General features: G+C 34.6%; 1 protein-coding gene across 5 annotated transcripts in view; it reads left to right on the top strand.

Annotated features, from left to right (window-relative positions):
- The window catches only part of cd2ap (CD2-associated protein), a 60,381-nt gene extending 47,697 nt beyond the window's left edge, over positions 1-12,684 (top strand). For 3 of the 5 annotated variants that reach the window (XM_059512457.1, XM_059512453.1, XM_059512459.1), the window contains 9 exons: positions 3,024-3,060; positions 4,141-4,203; positions 6,228-6,387; positions 6,819-6,922; positions 8,153-8,265; positions 8,689-8,775; positions 9,729-9,910; positions 10,121-10,184; positions 11,399-12,684. In XM_059512457.1, coding sequence (XP_059368440.1) covers positions 3,024-3,060; positions 4,141-4,203; positions 6,228-6,387; positions 6,819-6,922; positions 8,153-8,265; positions 8,689-8,775; positions 9,729-9,910; positions 10,121-10,184; positions 11,399-11,440 — 852 coding nt within the window. In that variant the 3' untranslated portion in view covers positions 11,441-12,684. The remainder of the gene's footprint in view (positions 1-3,023; positions 3,061-4,140; positions 4,204-6,227; positions 6,388-6,818; positions 6,923-8,152; positions 8,266-8,688; positions 8,776-9,728; positions 9,911-10,120; positions 10,185-11,398) is intronic. The other 2 variants (XM_059512458.1, XM_059512454.1) reach the window with 1 other exon arrangement.
- The last annotated feature ends 8,490 nt before the right edge of the window (positions 12,685-21,174 follow it).

Raw genomic sequence — 21,174 nt, 5'->3', positions numbered from 1 at the left:
GTGAAAGAGCCCAATTCAGTACTCGCTGTGTTTTGGTGTTCAGGGCTCACGCAGAGAAAGGCGTCTCAAAACACTTTAACACCGAATCTGCTTCCTTTTGCTCTTGTGCCGACAAATACATACAAAATATGTCAAAATATCCACCTTGGAAATTATGCTCGAAAAAACTGTCAGTTATTGCTTAAGTGAAAGTAAACGGTTGAGGAAAATAATGGGATGTGTATTATATTGGATGCATTCATCGTCTCTTAAAGTGACCACACCTAATTTAGCTATAGCTGCTGTAATGTTAATCCAAGAAAATGAAAATGAAAATCACTCACTGCTCTTGACTGAATTACTTTGAAGTTTTAAGTCAAACCAAAAATTATTCAGACACCAGATATAATTTTTGATATATATATATATATATAGCAAAACTGTAATAATGTGAGAAATGTTGAAGGTGTCTGAATAAATATAGGTTTGATTTTATATTTAATTTTTACATTGAAGACTATCCAGTGCTATTTTACAGTTAATTATTTGGTTTCTGTACCTTGACACCTACAAACTTGAAAAAAAACATGGGTGCGTAAAAAAATATGCAACGCATACGCACTGCAGACGGAGTATGTGTGAAACAGGCGTAAGGTTGTTTGCACCTCGTGCAATGTGGAATTAGTTTACAGCTTTTTCAAGCAGTTGGTGATGCATTTTGGAAACAGGAGGTGAGCCCCTTTTCTAATGCACCACCTAGCTTGATAAACCCCTTCTCAAAGACTTACTGTTTGTCAATTTTATTTGGGTAACACACATATTCTGAATGCCTTTGGCAGAATTCGAATGAGCCATTTTAATCTATATTAATCTAGATTAATTTCAAGATCACAGTGAGATTAATCTAGATAAAAAAAAAATTATAAATATATATATATATATATATATTATGATGTCAGCTTAACATCCCGATGACATCGTCTATCGGCCCAGTCCTAGTGGATAATGGCTCTGACCATAGTTTGCTGGAGTCCAAAGCCTTAGGAATGCCTTTATGTCTCTTTCCAGACTGATACGTCAACTGTTTTGTTTCTCATCTGTTTTGGAATTTCTTTAGATCGTGGCATGATGTGTTGCTCTTTAAGCATGCTTCACTTAGTCAGACAGGTAAAGTGATTTCTTGATTCAACAGGTCTGACAGTAATCAGGCCTGGGTGTGGCTAGTTAAATTTAACTCTGCTTTCTAAAATAATGTGGTTAATCACAGTTCTTTCATAATTTAATAGAAGGGTGCAATTCATCATTTAAAAACTGCATTTTGTATTTACTTGCATTATCTTTGTGTAATATTAGAATTAGTTTGATGATCTGAATCTTTTAACTGTGACTAATATGCAAGAAAAAAAAACAGGAAGAGGGCAAAAACTTTTTCATGCCACTGTATATGTATATATGTATGTATGTATGTATGTATGTATGTATGTATGTATGTGTGTGTGTGTGTGTGTTTAAAAACACATTTAATGTTTTTTTCCAACTCAATTTAAATGCAATTTATTCTCAAACTATTAAAATTAGGCATAAGAGGGACTGTGTTAACAGTAGTTAAGTTTAACAGTTCTTGCTCATTTTCTCTCTAAATGTAAAATAATTGGAATGGCCACTTTTTGCCCTTCACAAACAACTATACTAGAAAGAAATACTTTTAGTTATACTAAAAAGAAAATGAGCCACAATGTGGCTGCTGGAGTCTCTTCCTATATACTTATAAAACAGATATCCATTAAGATGGTCTTTTTCACCCATGATGATATTCATAAACTTACTCACACTTAAGTCCATGGTGGCTTAAGCATCTGTTATAAGCAACACTAGAAAGGAAAATCTGAACTTGTGAGCTAAAACATTTAATCTAATTCAGTTCTGTTTATTTGAGACTTGTTCTTGGTCTTGTTGTGAACAAATCTTCAGTACATGTTGTGCAACCCATAAAAATAAAAGTTTTTATTCATAATCTTTCATCAAGGTATGTTAACTTGATCTAGCTTCTGTTGTGGGTAATGCAGCCTTTGTAAAATCTAACCAGTAGTTAATGGAGTGATTTATTCACAACTTGAGAAGCACGTGTGCTTTCTTGGATTCCAATACAACCGTGGTCATATTTATTGTAGGGCTTGTTTTAATTTAAGGTTGTTTTAGTTTAATTTTAAACACCTGATGGAACATTATGGCTGGATATTTTTGGAAAATGGGCAATTCATTGAATGCTGAAATTATGTGCATGAAAGACTGCAAATGTTGATTTAGGCCTATATTATTGTTTGAACTCTCTCTCCTGCTGTGATTCTATGTCAAATGATTAATTCTGGTAATCAGTGCAGCGATTCATTGATATGTTACAAGAGTCATCAAGTCTTCTAGAGCCGTCAAAGGGGAGGCTGGGGGATTTCCAACCTCAGCCGTTTCATCAGTTTTAGTTCTGGTTCATTTTCATGTTGAGCTCTTTATAAACTTGTATGTGCTGTTTTTCACATACAAGTGTTTTTTTGTTGTTGTTGTTGTTGTGTTTTTTTTTTAACAATTGCAATTTATTTTCAGAATAACAATCTGAAAACAAGTAAAAAAAAAAATTTTTTTAAGTGTATCGGATTATGAAACAATAAAAATATTTTGGGTTCTATGAATCGGTTGTTGATTTCGATTGAATTATTTGAAATAAGGTCTGTTAAGGTTTATATCATCATTTTAGAAAATTTTCTGTTAAGAAATGGGGTGAATTTTCATTTAATGCTGACAGTAGCACACAAGTTTGTGTAAAACCTGACGATTGTGTTCTTCAGCAAGATTTGATAATGATCCGACACAAATTTGCTTGCTTAACCTATAAATAATGCAGCACATTGTTAAAGATATTTTTTCATGTCAATATAGAGTTTTTCCCTAATTTTAACAGAACTAAAATATTTATTTCTAGGTTTACATTTTATTTTAAATGGCAGGTTTGTTTATTTATTTATTTATTTATTTTTGTTGTTTCTCCACAGAAGCCAAAGAAGCCCCCACCACCATCCAAAACCCCAGGTATGATATCTTTAACATACCATTTCACATCTGAAATATTGCTTTAAAACTCATTGTCATCAAATATCTTTCATTTGTTTATGCCTACCAGCAAAAAGGCTATTATTATCAGGCAACTGACATGATTTGATGGCCCTTTATAGTAGTATTTGAAGGGAACATGCCAATATGTCTGTATCAGTATGTGAGTTGATAATAGCTGGTGCTATTGTTTTGAGCTGCTTCCCCTGTGGTTTTCAGAGAAGCTTGCTGGTGTGTGCTGAGAACATTAGAGGTGATGCCAGCTAAACTGGCGTATTCAATTATGCACTGAACACAGAGCCCATGTCTGCCCACACATCAGTGGTGGCATATTGAAGGATTTGGACACTTCTTTCATAGTTCTTAAACAATTTTTAGCTTAAACTGCAGCAATGATAATGTTTTATTCATTAATTTGGCATATTTTATATATATATATATATATATATAATATTATTTTTATTTTTTTTGGTTAATTTGCTAACCAGCTATGTAACATTGCTTTTTTATTTTGCCATATTTACATTCATAAATCGCTAAATATATCAATAAAATTTTAAGGTTAGTAAGATATCCAAACATACATTATCAAATAATTTAAGGGGATATGAATAGAAAGTTGATTGGAAAGTAACCCAGGTGATCAAGACATCACTTGTTTAACTGTAAATGGGTTTTAAGACTGATGCAACAACTAGTGTTAGTTTAGTGTCTGTCAGTGCAGATGTAAAGACTGACAATGCAGCTGAAGTTGTCAGTCCCTCACAGCCTTTGTCTGCAAAACATGCAAAAAAAAAGGCGGATGTTGTTATGCATCAAAGGGCACCACATCATCCCAATTGCTTTATATAAAGCTTGCATAGAGTGGTGCAAAGATTAGGTATGTCTCTCCAACCCACACAGGAAATGCAAGTCATTGACTGTATGTGTCTCATTCTCTTCATACGTCTGTCTCAGGAGTCACATTGTTCTTTTTTCTAGTGTGTCTAAAGCTGCTCTATCTTCAGTCTAGTATCTAAAAAAAAAACATCAACTCAGTCAATATGCTTCGTTTCTCAGTTCTGAAACCAGAGGCCCCCAGTGCGGACAAGAAGCAACCGCAGCCACGGCCTGAAGATAAAGGTAAGAAAGGGCCAGCTGCCCGGGTCCTGCTATACCACAAATTCTTCTTGCCAGCTGTGGAGTCATAAAGAGTGAATGTCATAAAGAATGAAAAAGCATACATTTATGTGTACAAGTGTAGTCCTTTATTGGATAATATGAAATAAATAGTATCTGTTAACAACCTGTTAATAGTTATGGATGGAGTCCACTTTTAAAAATGTTTAATTTATTGTGGATTTATTTTTATTCATTCATTAGTTTTCTAAGCACTTTTCAAGAGCCTTCATAAGAGAGAACCTTTCTTGTATATTTATCCATGCTTTCAATCAGGAACTGTTGCAATGCTGTCATTTCACTTTTATACCCAATCTTCACTACAGATAGGCACTGCGTCACAATGAAACTAGATAGCTAACACCATAATCTTTGTGCACAGCAACAGCTTGACTTCATAACCCTCACAATGTAGACAGCTTTGTTGATTTTTATAAGTAGATTTTTTTTTTTTTATAAAAAAAAATTATATATTTATTTTTATATTGTTATTTAATTTTTTATTTTCAGCAAGGATGTATTAAATTCATCTTTAGTGACAAATTCATGTTCCAAAAAGTTTCAAATAAAAACAAATTATTTTGAACTTTCTATTCGCCCCCCCCCCCCCAAATTACTTAAAGCATCAAATTGACTTATTACAATAATTTCTGAAGTATGATGTAACACTAAAGACTGGAGTAATGACTGATGGAAATTCAGTTTTACTTTCACAGGAATTAATATTACATTTAAAAAAACATTAAAATATAAATCAGTTCATTTAAATTGTAATACTGTTTCACAGTATTACGGTGTTCACTGTATTTTTTATTAAATATATGCAGTCTTGGTGAGCAGAAGAGACTTCTTTCAAAATTATAAAATATCGTACCAACCCTAAACTTTTGAACAGCAGTGTAATAATGTTACAAGCTTTTCTGTTATTAGTGTTGTAATAACCGTTGTACACACAAATAGTGATTTACTTCAGATGGTATTGCCTGTGTTAAATGGCACTTGATCTGCATTGTCTGGGCCCTGTTGTCAATTTTCAAAATATATTTTTCGTACTGTATTCTTTCATATATAAACAAAATAGACATAATAACTGAAATATACCAATATACTGAAAGTGAATTTTATAAAATCAAGAGCTTATGAAATGGGATCAAATTGAAAGCAGGAAATCTGTATTGATTGCAAGTTGTTCATTTGTGGGGGCTATTAAGGTCATCTGATGGGTGTACTCTAAATACTGTTTATAATGTACTTCATATAATGTTGTAGCTACTTTGTAGGAAAAATGTCATGCACTCTGACCAACTGTCTGTCTGAGTATCTGCTTTTATGTGTGCATCAAAGACTTCCTGCCAAATATTTTCGCATATGAATGTCACTCTACTGGAACATATATCTGGTAATCTTTGCAATGTCTGAAAGCAGGACTTTGTGTTTATCAGATCGAAGTCTCTCTTATTTAGAGCAACTGTCACAAATTGAGCACAGGACTTGTGATGTGAATATCAGAAAGAGTGATTTATGTGACAAAAAAAAAACTGCAACATTGAATTGAGAAGATAGAAGCAGATCGATGCTGTGCAAACATCCTGCAAAAATCTCTCCCGACCTAATTTGAGTCACGTCATTGTGAACACTTGTGAAAGTTTCTGATGTCATTTGGACCAGTTCAGTACATTTAGATGCACTATGCATTGGCTTCCATTCTCTTGACTTTCCACTGATTTATGAGATTGTGGGCTATCAGTTAAAACATACTGGCATCAGTCAATACAGATCATTTTCAAATAATTGATGGTTGTATGAATGTCCATAAACAGGACTAATACCATTTCTACATTAACCTTATTACAATATCCTACATCCAAACAATTAACTCCCATAACTTTGTAGGAGAGCATGTTTTGCATAAATCTTGTTTCTTGCTATGTCTGGGTAGAAGTTTCATACCTCAAAAATACATATATTTGTCCTTTGTTTCTCTCAAGTTGTCAAGCCCTTGCCAGAGAAACCCGCCAAACCTGCCGGTCCCATCGTGCCCCCGAAAAAACCCGTGCCTCCAAACAAGGGACTGCTGCGTCCTTCCATCCACACAAAACGACCTGACTTGCCTCTCACACCATCACCAGCTGCCAAGCAAGCTTTATCGTAATACATTTCTAGTTTTTAGAAGCATAATTAAAATATTTGGTGTTTATTTCATATTTATAATTTTGAATACAATATTTTATTAAATTGAAATATTTAATTTAAAACCATATATGTGTATATTGTTAAATAATTAAATGAAATATATTTATGTGTATTGAGTGTTAAGTGTTTCCCAGTGGATTGTTCTTTTTGCAATAATGGATAAAATATAGCAATGCTACACTGAGCTTGTTGCAGTGCATTATGAGATGCATTCAATACATTTTTTGTTTCTGCAAATGACAGGGTATATGTGTTACCTTACAGCTTTAATCAAAAATAGCTTTCTTATTAGTATTCTTTCTGCTGTCTGCAACAGCATTTGCATTCAGAGTGTGTCAGTGGACATTGCAGCCAATTGTTCTAACTTTTCCTCATAAATCCCACAGACAAAATGGAGAAGTTCCCATCATACGAACAAAACCAGAAAGCGAACCTGTACCCATTAAGCCAAAAACCATTGTGGAGAGCAGTGAGAAGAATTCAGATATAGGTAAGTTGTTCTGATTTTGGTTTGTGTTGTCCATCACATGGCAACAAACCATAACAAAGTTCAGTACTGTTTAGCAGAAAACAATTAGACCCTGATCACACTTCTTACACATGCAACAACAAAACATGTTAGCAATTATATTAATATTTTAACTCAGAGAGTTGAGAACCACTGGCACAGAGGCTATAATGTTAGTGTTTGGAATGGTTTTGGTTCTTATATGCTCAGTTTTTCACAACTCAATATTTTTTTTATGTTAAAATTACCTGTGAAAGCTAAAGGAAGTGTGAAATCTTTTTTTTTTTTTTTGGCTGTTATAGGATGTCAGTTTTTTTATTATACATATTTTAGACATTTGATGCTTAAATTATGTTAAATTAGTTCTTATGCATTACTTGGTAATACTGTGACAGCTAAAAGCATGTTTACATGTTAAAAACACGCACTTACAAGCACAATGGAGGATGTTCACCTTGGAGGCACCATATTTTGCTTGGAAAAAATCTTAACGTGACGAAAAGGAAAAACGGAAAACCAGAATAAAAAAAAAAAAAAAAAGTATGTTGTTTGAGTAGATTCTCTGTTTGTGGACACAAACAGCAGGATGTTGCTTCAGTCTCAAAGGTTGACAAAATGGCACCAAAGCTGCTACAATCACATCGACTCGAAAGGTCATGAGCATGTCACTGCAGCAGGCATCTGGATTCCTTTTAGACACTATCAGAAGGAGAAAAACAAGTTCAGTTTTGCCATTTCTGGATACAGGAAAGCATGAGACATTTTACACTTCATGTAAATCTTTTGTATATAGTCACTTCTTTTTATAGTATTTACAAGAGCATGTGGTTCTTGTTTTGTTTTGTGTCCAATCTCTAAGATATCATTCATAAGGTGATTAATGGGTTAAACTTGTTAGGTAGGTAACAGTTTTAAGGTATCAAACTGACAACCATACCAGGATGACTGATTGGAAATATTTCAAACTTTGGCACAATCTCTGTATAACCATCATTATTCAATAATGATTTCTAATTTCCTGAACTGTTGGGTTTTTATCTAGACAAACTTACTTTATTACCACATATGACTATTAAATTGGCTTATTTAACTCCAATTAATTTTTTTGGCTCATATAAAACTTAGAACTAAATTATAATTGAGCTGAGATTTGTCCTGTTTGACTGAAGGCTGTTCTTGTGATTGAGTCTTCTTCGTGTCTTCTTCCTGTAGTTAATCTCATAAGTTTTGACGATGTCTCCTCTTCCTCGGAGAAGTTATCCCACCCTACCGCACAGCGACCAAAGATGCCTGGCAAAAGACCGCCTGGACACAGAGGCCATTCTGTGAGTATAAAACGCACTTATGCTCCGTTGCCTTGGGCTCTGATCTCTCAGTTTAATGCTGAAAGACTAATGAAAATATCTGAGATAATAACATAACATAAAAATTGATATTTATTTGTAAACAAAATAACATTTTATCAGAACATTACTTTTGCACATTCATTAAGTGCCATCCTTCTTCTTAAAGATAAAACATATTGCACAAATGTTCATTAATTAATAAATCTATTAAATACATTTTGATTAAGACAGAAAATATATATTTTTTATGTGTAGGGGTGCATAATAAGGCTATCAGGTAGTATTTTTGCCTGGATAAAAAAAGGCCTTACCATTGACACCCCAGATGGGATGTGTGTCACGTATAGTGCTATTTGCGCTTTTCTCATGTTTTTGTATGACATGCTCTGTAACGTCTCGCAGCCGAGCAAGGAGACTGGCGAGAAAGCTGAGAAAATCGAGAAAGTGGATGAAGCTGACGTTGCACCTTCCACACAAAATTCCTTTAAGGTATCTCAAATATATAGCACACAATTCACATCAAAAAAGAAGATACTGTTTTATATACAAGTTTATAAAAAACAAAAAAGGGCAAAGAAATGATGACTTGAATGACTTTTAATGATGAATTAAAATTTTAGGGTGAACTATTCCCTAATGCAAGAATCTTGTGGGCTTTCTGCAATATCTGAAATGAGTAATTAAATGGCTAACCGAAAGAATATGTAAAAGGTTCAGTTCCCTCTGATTAACTGTGACTCATTGAAAATACATCCCATGAAATTATATTCTCAAGGGTTTGTGAGAAAAACAGACTCTCTGATATGATCACGGCTGACTGTCTGGCTCTTCTTTTTAAATGAGGCTTCAGTCCTGAGGACTTCTTTTATTATGTAGTGTTTTTTTAGATTAAGTTTATGTGAAATGGACTGAAAACACAGTCAGGTTTCAAACAGATGGTACTCCTATTTGGACTAGCACAAGGTCAATCTTTTAAGAAATAAAGAGAAGAAAGGGATTGATTGTATGCTATTGATTGTACAGTATTATAGGAGTTATGTTTGGGTGTCTTGTAGTTTTTGGATTAAATGTACATCTATTATATCTAAATATTAATAGTAACACTGATATTAATATTATTCTTAGATGTAGTAAACTATGTATATAATTAATATATTGATGAATTATTTTATTCACTTTAAATATTGTCATACAAATCAAAATGTATGAAAAAAAAATATTATAGAGTAATATGCTTTCAAAATGCTATAATAAGTGAATCACTCTTGAAGTTGTTGTTTTTTTTTTTTATTAAATTTTTTCAGCAATTACAAACATGACCTCAGTCTTTCAGCTGGAAACACTTAAGAGATTTCCAAAACCTAACAGTTATATTCTTTGCTAAATTCATCGCATGGAGTATTTTTCATACTAATTGATATGCTGGATTTTGTTTTTTCTAGCAGACGTCTGTCTCATCAACCTTACCATCTACGGTGCCTAAAACCATTTCAGCAACCCATATCACCCCTGAGCTCAAACCAAAACTTGACAAGGAAGAGGAGAAAGCATCTGAACTGGAGGAACTGAAGGCTCAGATAAAGGAGCTAGTGCTTTCTATAGAGTTACTGAAGACACAACAGTCGTAAGTGACCGTTTTGTTGCATGCTGCTTGGTTTTTGGTATTCTGTACTGGTCGAGTTATGTATAAAATATATCAAATATAATGCACAAAAGATGTTTCCACATTTTACATTTCATTTCATTGAAGATAAAGTATTTAGAAATCACTTGTGACATAGGTTGAAAACATGTTGATTTCCGTAATTCTGAAACGTCTTTCATAACTTTGTAGGAGAGAACTCAATGAACTCCGAAAAGAGCTGGATTATGAACGACTCAAACGGGTGACCCTGCAGGTAAATCGATCTTTAAATCAGAATTGGTCTTTACGGCTTGTCAGAGTCTGTTAGTTTGATGTAAACGGATGTCAGAGTGCTGTTTCTGAGGACAGTGAAATGCAGGCGGGATACCTTGGGTTTGCTTCCACACTCAGCAGGGTGAACGCGAGGGGTCTGACTCAGCTCTGAGTCTCCTGCTGCGTGTTTCTCACACTCACTGAACATAAAAACTAAGAATACTTTACCTAAAGTCCACACCTGCTAGCATCTAAGATATATGGTGTCACCCAGGCCAAGGCATCAGTTGTGTTGATTGAGGTGATCTGAAATGTAACACGTAACATATTATTTATTTACCAAAAAAAAAAAAAATGTTGACTTTAATTAGTGGCATTTCTAAACCACCTAACCAACACCGTTTGTATCCTTTTTTTTTTTTTTTTAATTACCAAAAAAATATGTATTACATGAAGTCATAGACGTGCATCTCAGAGTAGTGCAAGGCATGCATTTTTGTTTATACAGCATAAGATAAGATAAGACCCTTATTCCTCGTCTGGTATTGTGTAGAGCCCTTTGAAGCTGCACTGAAACTGGCATGATTTGGAGCTAAACTGCAGAGCTGTGGCCCTCCAAGAATTGAGTTTGAGATCAATGCTCTGCAGTGAATGGGTGCCGTCAGAATTCGAGACCAAGCAGCTGATAAAAAATATCACAATAAACCACAAGTAATTCAGAAAAATACAATCAGTCTTGGAAAACTAAAAGCTGTGTTTGTAATAAACAAATCCATCATAAAGACATTTTTAACTTAAAACCATTGCTTACAGCAGATTCCTCTATCTATAATATTGCTTTCTTCAGTGGAGCAAGTTGTTCCCAAGATCTATGCACAGATCAAGCACTGTTTACAAGCAAAAACAGTCAAAACAAATATGTCTGTGGATTTTGATGTGAGAGAACAATAGGGCATGGACTTTTTCAACTGAGGAAGCGCTCTCATTTTGACATCGCCCATTCAGAGGATCCATTTGTTATGCAAATTATGTAACATTAAGTTTCTCCAAATCTGATCTGATGAAGAAATACCTTCAGCCCATCCAAGATGTAGATGAGTTTAAATACATTTTCAGCTAATATTCAATTTTGGCTGAACTAATCAGTTTAAAACAGGTTTATAGTGCAAACAAAAGTTTACCATGTTAAAGAAAATTATGTCTGCTTATTTTCAGATTGAGATAGAAAAAGTAAAGAAGATTGTACAATCAACATGAAATAAAATCTGGCGTCCTGAACTGGACTAATGGCTCCGCTGTCGCATCACGAGTGGAAAGTGACCTGCAGATGGAGGGATGGATATCATTCACATCACACTCACTAACTCACTCCACAAATCTTAAGATTCAAATATTTGCACATGATAAGGTCTTTTCTGGGTTTAGAAAAGTGTAATTATGACAGATGTATATGTTTGTTTTCCTCTTCCTCTTCCTCCTCTTTTTTTGCCTACAAAAAACGATTGAGGCCTTACTTTACTACTGTGCTGGATATGTGGTCTGTGCACTTGAGAAGTGCAGTGGATTATGCATTCAATACTACTGAGTCTGTATAAATGTTGGGGGATTATGTTGTTTCCTTGTTTTTTATGACATGGGTTAGTTTTTAAAAAAAAGATCTTATGATCTCAGCAATATTCTGTCTATATTAGCCTCTTTAGATGATTATCAAATGAATGACATACTCTTGTTTCCATATTGGTGATGTATTCTGATGATGTTGAAAAGGGAGAACATTTCTTATTTCTATCCAGGGTAACACTATTGTGCCTGATAAGATTTTTTTTACAAGTGTTAATACTGGGAGCTCTCATGTTATATAAATATATATGTGAATACTTAGATCTACAGCGTGATATATTTTTATGGTCTATTGATTGTGGCATCATACAAATGTATTGGATTTGTGTATCCTTGTTTGATTTAAAACATCCACACTTCAACAAGCAGTGCCATTTCACCATATGAATGGCAAGAAATCCATTTCACAATTTAAGCTGCTCTGATTGCTGGTGGGTTTGTTCTGGAGTTATGCCCCATGAACATACAAAATTGTAGTGTGCCCATTCCTCAGGCCTCTTAACCCTTAAGCTGGAAATCCATTTTTAAAAGCATTCCTGCCCAAGTATTGTTTGTTTGTCTCTGTGTGAACGTGGAGTTGCTGATGCAGTAGTATGACAGGTTGACCCCTAAAGCAATAAAAAGACATGTTTGGTTTCCAAATGTCACATGATTATGTTCATGTTCCTTTGCAGCAACTTTAAAGGATCTCCTGTGAAAGTACATTGGAAATGAGTCATCTCTGTTGTCTGAAATTTGGTAGAACGCATTCCATTTTATAGTCTTAAGATCTGTTATGCACATTCAGCATTTATCATGATTTTGTTTACATGATTGCAAAGTGAATTGCATGAGCTGAGATTTATTTCCCCAAATCAAATAAATATCATGTTTATTTAAAACATGTTTATAGTGTTTTGGTCTTTTGTGATATTTTTGTTTAGCTGTTCAGAATTTGTATATAATGTTTTTCCTCCCTGGATATTCATAAACAGTTTACTTTTTGGAGTTGGCACAATGTTTTTTAATGTTCTTGAGGTCTCTCATGCTCACCCAGGCTATATTTATTTGCTAAAAATTACAGTAAAATAGTTGGCGTCAAAATTAAAATTCATTTTTGTTTCTCATTAATCTACACTCCATACCTCATAATGACAAAGTGAAAACAGAATTTTAGAAATGTCTGTAAATTTACTAAAAAGCAAAAACACATTTACATAAGTATTCAGATCCTTTACAACAACACGTGGAATTTAGCTCCAGTAAAGACACTTTTATTTATATAGCGCTTTAAACAAAATAAATTGCGTCAAAGCAGATTAACAACATTAATTAGGAAAACTGTGTGTCAGTAATGCAAAATGACAGTTAAAGGCAGTTCATCATTAAATTCAGTTAGGTCAGTTCAGTTTAAATAGTATCTGTGCAATCATTTGTCAAAGATATCCCTGTAAATGAAGTGACCCCAACTAAGCAAGCCAGAGGCGACAGCGGCAAGGAACCAAAACTCCATCGGTGACAAAATGGAGAAAAAATCTTGTGAGAAACCAGGCTCAGTTGGGGGCCAGTTCTCCTCTGACCAGACGAAACCAGTAGTTCAATTCCAGGCTGCAGCAAAGTCAGATTGTGCAGAAGAATCATCTGTTTCCTGTGGTCTTGTCCTGGTGGTCGTCTGAGACATGGTCTTTACAGGGGATCTTTATCTAGGGCTCTAGTTGTCCTGGTCTCCGCTGTCTTTTAGGGCTGTAGAGGTCCTCTCTAGGTGCTGATCCACCATCTGGTCTGGAACTGTACTGGATCCGGGTGACTGCAGTGACCCTCTGATCTGGATACAGACTGGATCTGGTGACTTCGGTGACCTCGGAATAAGAAAGAAACAGACTAATATTAGCGTAGATGCCATTCTTCTAATGATGTAGCAAGTACATCAGGTGTTATGGGAAGTGTTCCCGGTTCTGGTTTACCTAATTAATGCAGTCTAAAAATCCTTTAAGCACATTAGTGTGTTATGTGCAAGCCAGGTTAAAGAGATTGGTCTTTAATCTAGATTTAAACTGCAAGAGTATGCCTCCCTAACAATATTAGGTAGGTTATTCCATAGTTTAGGCGCCAAATAGGAAAAGGATCTGCCAACCGCATTTGATTTTGATATTCTAGGTATTATCAAATTGCGAAAGTTGAGTTTTAAGAATGAGTTTTAAGAATGCAGAGTTTTAAGAATGCAGCAGACGAGGAGGATTATAATGTAACAAGAGCTTGTTCAAATACTGAGGTGCTAAACCATTCAGGGCTTTATAAGTAATAAGCAATATTTTAAAATCTATACGATATTTGATAGGGAGCCAGTGCAGTGTTGACAGGGCTAATATGGTCATACTTCCTGGTACTAGTAAGAACTCTTGCTGCTGCATTTTGGACTAACTGTAGTTTATTTACTAAGCGTGCAGAACAACCACCCAATAAAGCATTACAATAATCTAACCTTGAGGTCATAAATGCATGGATTAACATTTCTGCATTTGAGCATAGGCCATAATTTAGATATATTTTTGAGATGGAAAAATGCAGTTTTACAAATGCTAGAACCGTGGCTTTCTAAGGAAAGATTGCTATCAAATAGCACACCTCCTAACTGATGACGAAGAATTGACAGAGCAGCCATCAAGTCTTAGACAGTATTCTAGGTTATTACATACAGAGTTTTTAAGTCCTATAATTAACACCTCTGTTTTTTCTGCATTTATCAGCAAGAAATTACTCGTCATCCAGTTTTTTATATCGACTATCCATTCCATTAGTTTTTCAAATTGGTGTGTTTCCCCGGGCCGCGAAGAAATATAGTTATGAATATCATCAGCATAATAGTGAAAGCTAACACCATTTTTCATGATGATATCTCCCAAGGGTAACATGTAAAGCGTGAAGAGTAACTGCCCTAGTACTGAGCCTTGAGGTACTCCATACTGCACTTGTGATCGATATGATACCTCTTCATTCACTGCTACGAATTGATGGCGGTCATATAAGTACAATTTAAAACCATGCTAATGCACTTTCCATTAATGCCAACAAAGTGTTCTAGTCTATGCAAAAGAATGTTGTGGTCAATAGTGTACTAATAGAGAGATACAGCCACGATCAAATGATAGGAGCAGGTAATTTGTAACTCTAAGGAGAGCAGTCTCAGTACTATGATATGTCCTAAATCCTGACTGGAAATCCTCACAGATACCATTTTTCTCTAAAAAGGAATATAATTGTGAGGATACTACATTTTCTAGTATCTTGGACAGAAAAGGGAGTTTCGAGATCGGTCTATAATTAATTTGTTCTTTGGGGTCCAGTTGTGTTTTTTTTTTTATGAGAGGCTTAATAACAGCCAATTTGAAGGTTTTGGGGACATATCCTAATGACAATGAGGAATTAATAATAGTCAGAAGAGGATCTATGTCTTCTGGAAGCACTTCTTTTAGGAGTTTAGATGGAATAGGGTCTAACATACATGTTGTTGGTTTAGATGATTTAACAAGTTTATACAACTCTTCCTCTCTTATAGTAGAGAATGAGTGGAACTGTTCCTCAGGGGATATTTAGTGCACTGTCTGATGCAATACTGTAGCTGATGGCTGAATGGTTAAAATTTTATCCCTAATAGTATCGATTTTTGAAGTGAAAAAGTCATTACTGTTGTGATGTTGGGAAATGTCAACACTTGTTGATGCTTTATTTTTTGTTAATTTAGCCACTGTATTGAATAAATACCTGGGGTTATGTTTGTTTTCTTCTAAAAGAGAAGAAAAGTAATCGGCTCTAGCAGTTTTTAATGCTTTTCTGTAGGATAGGTTACTTTCCCGCCAAGCAATACGGTGCCTCCCATTTCTCTTGACTGTTGCGAAGATGTTTCTATTGGAGTCCACTTGTGGTTAATTAAATTGATTGGACATGATTTGGAAAGGCACACACCTTTTTATAAAAGGCCTCACAGCTGACAATGCATATCAAAGCAAAACGAGGTCAAAGGAACTGCCTGCAGCGCTCAGAATTGCTCTGCTCATCACGTGTAGAGTACCATTCCAAAAGTAAAGTGTGCTGGTAGAACCCTTATTCAGTGGCAGGGACTGGGAGACTGGTCATGGTTAGGGGAAGCTGAATGGAGCAAAGTACAGAGATATCCTCAATGAAAACCTGTTCCACAAGGCTCAGGACATCAGACTGGGCCAAAGTTTATGACAATGACACAAAGCACACAGCCAAGGCAACAGAGGGGTGGCTAAGGGACAACTCTGTGAATGTTCTAGAGTGGCCCAGCCAGAGCCCTGACTTGAACCCTATCGAACGTCTCGAGAGAGACCCAAAAATGGCTGTCTACTGACGGTCCCCTTTCAACCTGACCAAGCTTGAGAGGATTTGCAAAGAAGAATGGTAAAAATTCCCCCAATCTTGGGGCATCATTTATAAAAGGATTCATGCATGGATTTGATTTTAGAGTGTGCATACACTTAAGTCCATGCCAATGCTCAACTGGCTTTGACGTGGAAAAGTACTTTGCCTCCTGTCAGGGTCTGAGCAAATGTACATACTTTTTCTTGTTTGAGTACTACAGGTTTTTGAGAATGTAAGCTATTCTTGCAGCTCGCTGTTCTAGATTTAAAGGATCTGGATGATGACTGGTGATCTTTTACATGTAAACGACACCTTAATAATGTCATTAACCAGCAGAAAGCTGGAACCATTCATTTGCATGTACTGTAAGTTCAAGATCACTTGCTATTCGTATACATAGATTTAACATCTGAAAGATGCGTATATGTGTGTTGCATTTAGGAATCACATAAAATACCATACCTATATTTGAGAGATGATCGTAAGATCAATTTAGGATGGTTTCTGCATTACATTTTATGTTTGAAATCAATCAATCAAAGTGCAATTTAGTTAAAATATATTTGATGTAGCCCTCATTAATTGTAATAGTGGTATAGGGACTTGAACTGAGTTTCACTTTTAAATGACTTTATTATTTTAAACTTAAATTAACTGAATAAACACTGAAAATAACCTGAAATATCTGAATTCACCTCTCAGTCGGTGCCAATTCATTGTTTCCCTTGACTAGACGTACAAATCAAAATCCATTAAGCTTGATGTTAGCAGGTCATGTTTAATAGCCTTTTAGCTCCCTGATTGACATATTAAATTAGATCAGAAAGGACATTTATAGAGATTTCATAATTATGTATTTACACAGGTCACGAATGGCAGGAGACTATTGGTAACTCTCCAAACAGATCTCAACATGCTGAGAGTCATGCTGTGAAAGACACACATTTCCATCTGTCGAGCTGATCAGAGCCAGTTAACATTTCCATAACAGTCAGTCTCTGCAGCACCAGGAGAGAGCATGCCCTTCCAGATTATACTCAGTGCTGTGTTTTTACCACAGATAAATCCAATCCACCACTGATCTTATGTAACAAAGCCAGACAGTTATCAGGATTGTCTTGTCAGGTCAACAATAGTTGACCTATCTGAAATAGCTGCAGCCATTCAACCAAGTCAAGTATTTATAAAATGCTTTATACAGTACAGATAGTTTCAAAGCAGTGATTCAATTAAGCAAACAAACTCTGACAGCTCAGACATTAAACACAGACAAAAAGCAACAGGCAAGTCTAACCTAGTACACATAGCAAGGGTTTGTTTTTGTTTTTAAATCACATATAGAAGGAATCAAAAGTGGATAGAAAAGAAATAAAGTAGATAGGGTCAAATTATTCTTTTTTATTATTAAAAGTAGATTATAGAGAATATATTATGTTAATGTTAGAGGGTCAAGTTTTTATATAATAAAAGAAAACAAGTAGAGAATAAAAACAGAAATAGAATATTTGTATTTAGTCTACTCTTTAAAAAAAACAGAATTATTTGAGACATTCTTAAGGTTAAATCTGGTAAATGTCATAACACTCAGTAACGAACAGAATTTGATTTTAAGTGTGTGCTTATTGCTTGCTTACAGACACTTTCTTACTGATAATAAAAAAAGTTTCATCAAATTACTAAATATATTTATTAGTTTTTAGAAAATGTCACATAATTAAGAAAAAGTAATTTGTGTTAAGGAGTCAAATCTTAGTGCAATGATGCAGCCACAACTTTGGTGAAAGAATTGCTTCATTTAGTAAGTCAGCTGACATCTCATTAACTCGAGTCTTGGCACTCTCATAGAGTTGCTTTGTGCTGTTTCCTAGAAAGCCTTTCTTGAACCAAACTTGTGACTATCAATGGTGGCCATTAATTTGTGCTGTAATGTGCACCCCTTTCTTTGGTTGTGGCAATAATCATAGCGACGGTTTCTCTTGAGGCCTTTTTCACATCTAGGGTGTGTGGTAATGCACCATTTAAATAGGCAGACTTAAAATTTCTCATAGATGGGAACAGTTTCTGGTAAACTCGTGATGGAGCACAAAAAAAAAAAAAAGGAAAGAAGAATATATGGTACACCCAAACCTTTAAATGCATGCTTCAGAATCTTTTGTGTCTGATTTTGCCAGTGTCACCAAAATGTAAAAAAAAAATTCAGCATGTGAGCCATCTTTTTTTTTTTTTTTTATACCATAGAAATATAGATATATGCAAATAATTCCAACATTTCAGTTTATTTCAAGGATACTTGGAAAAAAAGCTTCTTGAATTTCAGGCTAATTTCAGACTTTTGGATACCACTGCAATGAATGTGCTTCAGCTCCAGATGTGAGTCATTTTGGAAATTCATAGCTTAATAAATCATTTATAATAGTCACAGAAGGTACACTGTTGAATAGCAGTTTATCTTAGTAAATGGAATCATGCATCTAAATGTGTCATTCTAACCATTTACAATTTGAAGTGACGTGATATTCAGCCAAATACGGTGACACATACTCAGAATTTGTGCTTTGCATTTAACCCATCAAAAGTGCACACACACAGCAGTGAACACACACACACTGTGAACACATATCCGGAGCAGTGGGTATTTCCAGTACATATATACGTAAATCCTATTTTTATATTGCCTTTTTTATATAGATATTTACTGAAGAGCGAATAGTCTTAAAGAAAAATTATTGTGAGTTTCATCCTTTTGTAGAAGCAGAAAATGCTATTTAGGCTCTCTTAAATCTGCCTTTTTATTTGTCATTGTCTACAGATATATCCAAATACTATATGTGTAAACCTGCTAATGCATTTCTCTGATATTTTGCCAACACTTCAAGCTGCTATTAAAGGTGCAAATGGTCCTCATACAGTCCTCTGTCCTCTTTGTCCTCCGGCTGTGACATTTTCACACAAGTTGCACAAAACTAAAAATTTCATTTTACGAACATACTTTTTCAAACAATGTGTTTTTATAGTTGAACATAAAGTGTAACGCAAACTTATGTTTTTGTTGTTGTTTTAGGGTTTATTTTCAGTTTTTTTTTTCAGATTTATGAAGTGATTACAAAAAGATAGCCAAACATGCTTAATCACATTTTTTTTTTCAAAACAGCCTTTACAATCTCTAAACTGTAAATTCAAATGTCACAGCTGTTTGCTGGAACATCAAAACTCTATTGCGTGTCTGCAAAATGTAGTAACTGACACAAAACTTTAAATGCATGCAAAATTTATTGTGTCAGTGATTTTGCCAGTTTCACCAAAATTAAAAAGTCTTTTTGTCATCTTGTGAGCCATCGTTCAGTTAACATGCAATGTACTGTACAAATATAAATGTATTTATACAGTTTACTGTTGTAGCTGCTACTGTTTATGGTTGTGAAATTCCTCTTGTTCAAAAATTGTAGCGATCGTGTTGGGAAAAACACTCCATACAGTATACATTATATGCTTTCAAACTTGACTGATTAACAATTTCAATACAATGGCAAATAGGGTTGCTTAGGGGCAGACCATTTCTGACACCTTTCCAAAACTTTCCAATATACAACATTTTTCAGAAATGTACCAAATTTTGTAAACTTTTCCAAAATTCTTGACCATAAGAAACTTTTTTTTTCTTTGCAATAATGGCAAGCCATTTACCAACTTAGCAGAAATTTGCCAAATTCAGTGAGAATCAACTCATCTGCCATGCCCATTTAATTACAGTATTTAGTACTGTATTGTGCAAACTCTAGACAAATTTGCACACATGTGCTAAAACAAATGCTTAAATCAATAAGAAATACAAATGAAACTTTGTGTTCAGACTTTGATTGTTCAGACTTTTGAAAACATTTGGAAAACCCTCATTTGAAAATTATGCAAAATGGTAAAATTTGATCTAAACTAAACTTGATTTCACCTATAGCATCTGGAAATATCGTGACATAATATTGTGTCATTTTGCTACAGAGTGAAGGTTATTTCTCTGAAGTTGAACTTGAACACTGATAAGAGGAACTGAGCTGTTTTTTGCATTCCAGCTGCGACAAGGAATTTTCATCTATATCATCAAAACCATCAGTCATATGATTGTTAGACCTCTGCAGAGGGGAGTATCAACATCTTTCTCTGATAATGCATGCATCCTGTCTTTCTAATCTTCGCCCTCTTTATCCTTTCCTTCTCATTGCTCTTGTCATCTAATACTGGCACCCTTGCAAAACCAAACACTATATGATTATTATTGATGAATCACACGTGCCCAACAAAGCCATAGAGAAATCGTTTCAACCTGCTGCTACTGAATCAATTTACATAACCAGATGTAAGGCCATTATTACCACAAACCTAAATGGAACTACATTTTTATTTATATATTATTAAATTTATTATACATGTGCATGCATTAGCATAAATTTGTGATTTTAGCTTTTCATTATTTAAAATACTCTCCTTGCTTATTTAAAAAAGCTATCCTTGAAACTATTCAGTCCTTTCCTAACACTTGTACCCTAAGCATTGTGCATGGAATATAAAAAATAGAAAATGTCAGTTAATCTTGAGGGAAAAGGAAGAAAAATACAGTGTTTTGATTTGCTCTAAAATCATTTTTGGCTGAACAAAGACAAGGAGCAAAGGTTGTGTGAATTTGTTTTAAATTTACCTAAATAGGAAACACGGCAAATGACCAGTGCTTGCGTAAATAACAGGGAGACAGCATCTGTGCCCTGCATCCCTTGAGTGTAGAAAAATGCATCATAGTGTGCAGCCAATTGTAGGTTCAATTTCTTCAGCAGTTAGACAGACATGAAATCTTTATGACAATTAATGTTTTAAAAATGAAAATGCAGCCATTGTCAATTACTCATCTATTTTACTTGGCAGTCAATGGGACAGTCACAAGCCAGCCGGTTTTCATCCAAAATATCTTAAAATGAGTTCCGAAGATGAACAAAGCTTTTACAGGTTTGGAACAATATGGA

The sequence above is a fragment of the Carassius carassius genome, chromosome 27 (assembly GCF_963082965.1).
Source record: "Carassius carassius chromosome 27, fCarCar2.1, whole genome shotgun sequence".
NCBI lineage: Eukaryota > Metazoa > Chordata > Actinopteri > Cypriniformes > Cyprinidae > Carassius > Carassius carassius.
Note: the sequence above shows the minus strand (reverse complement) of the source record. Positions and strands in the feature narration are given on the sequence as shown.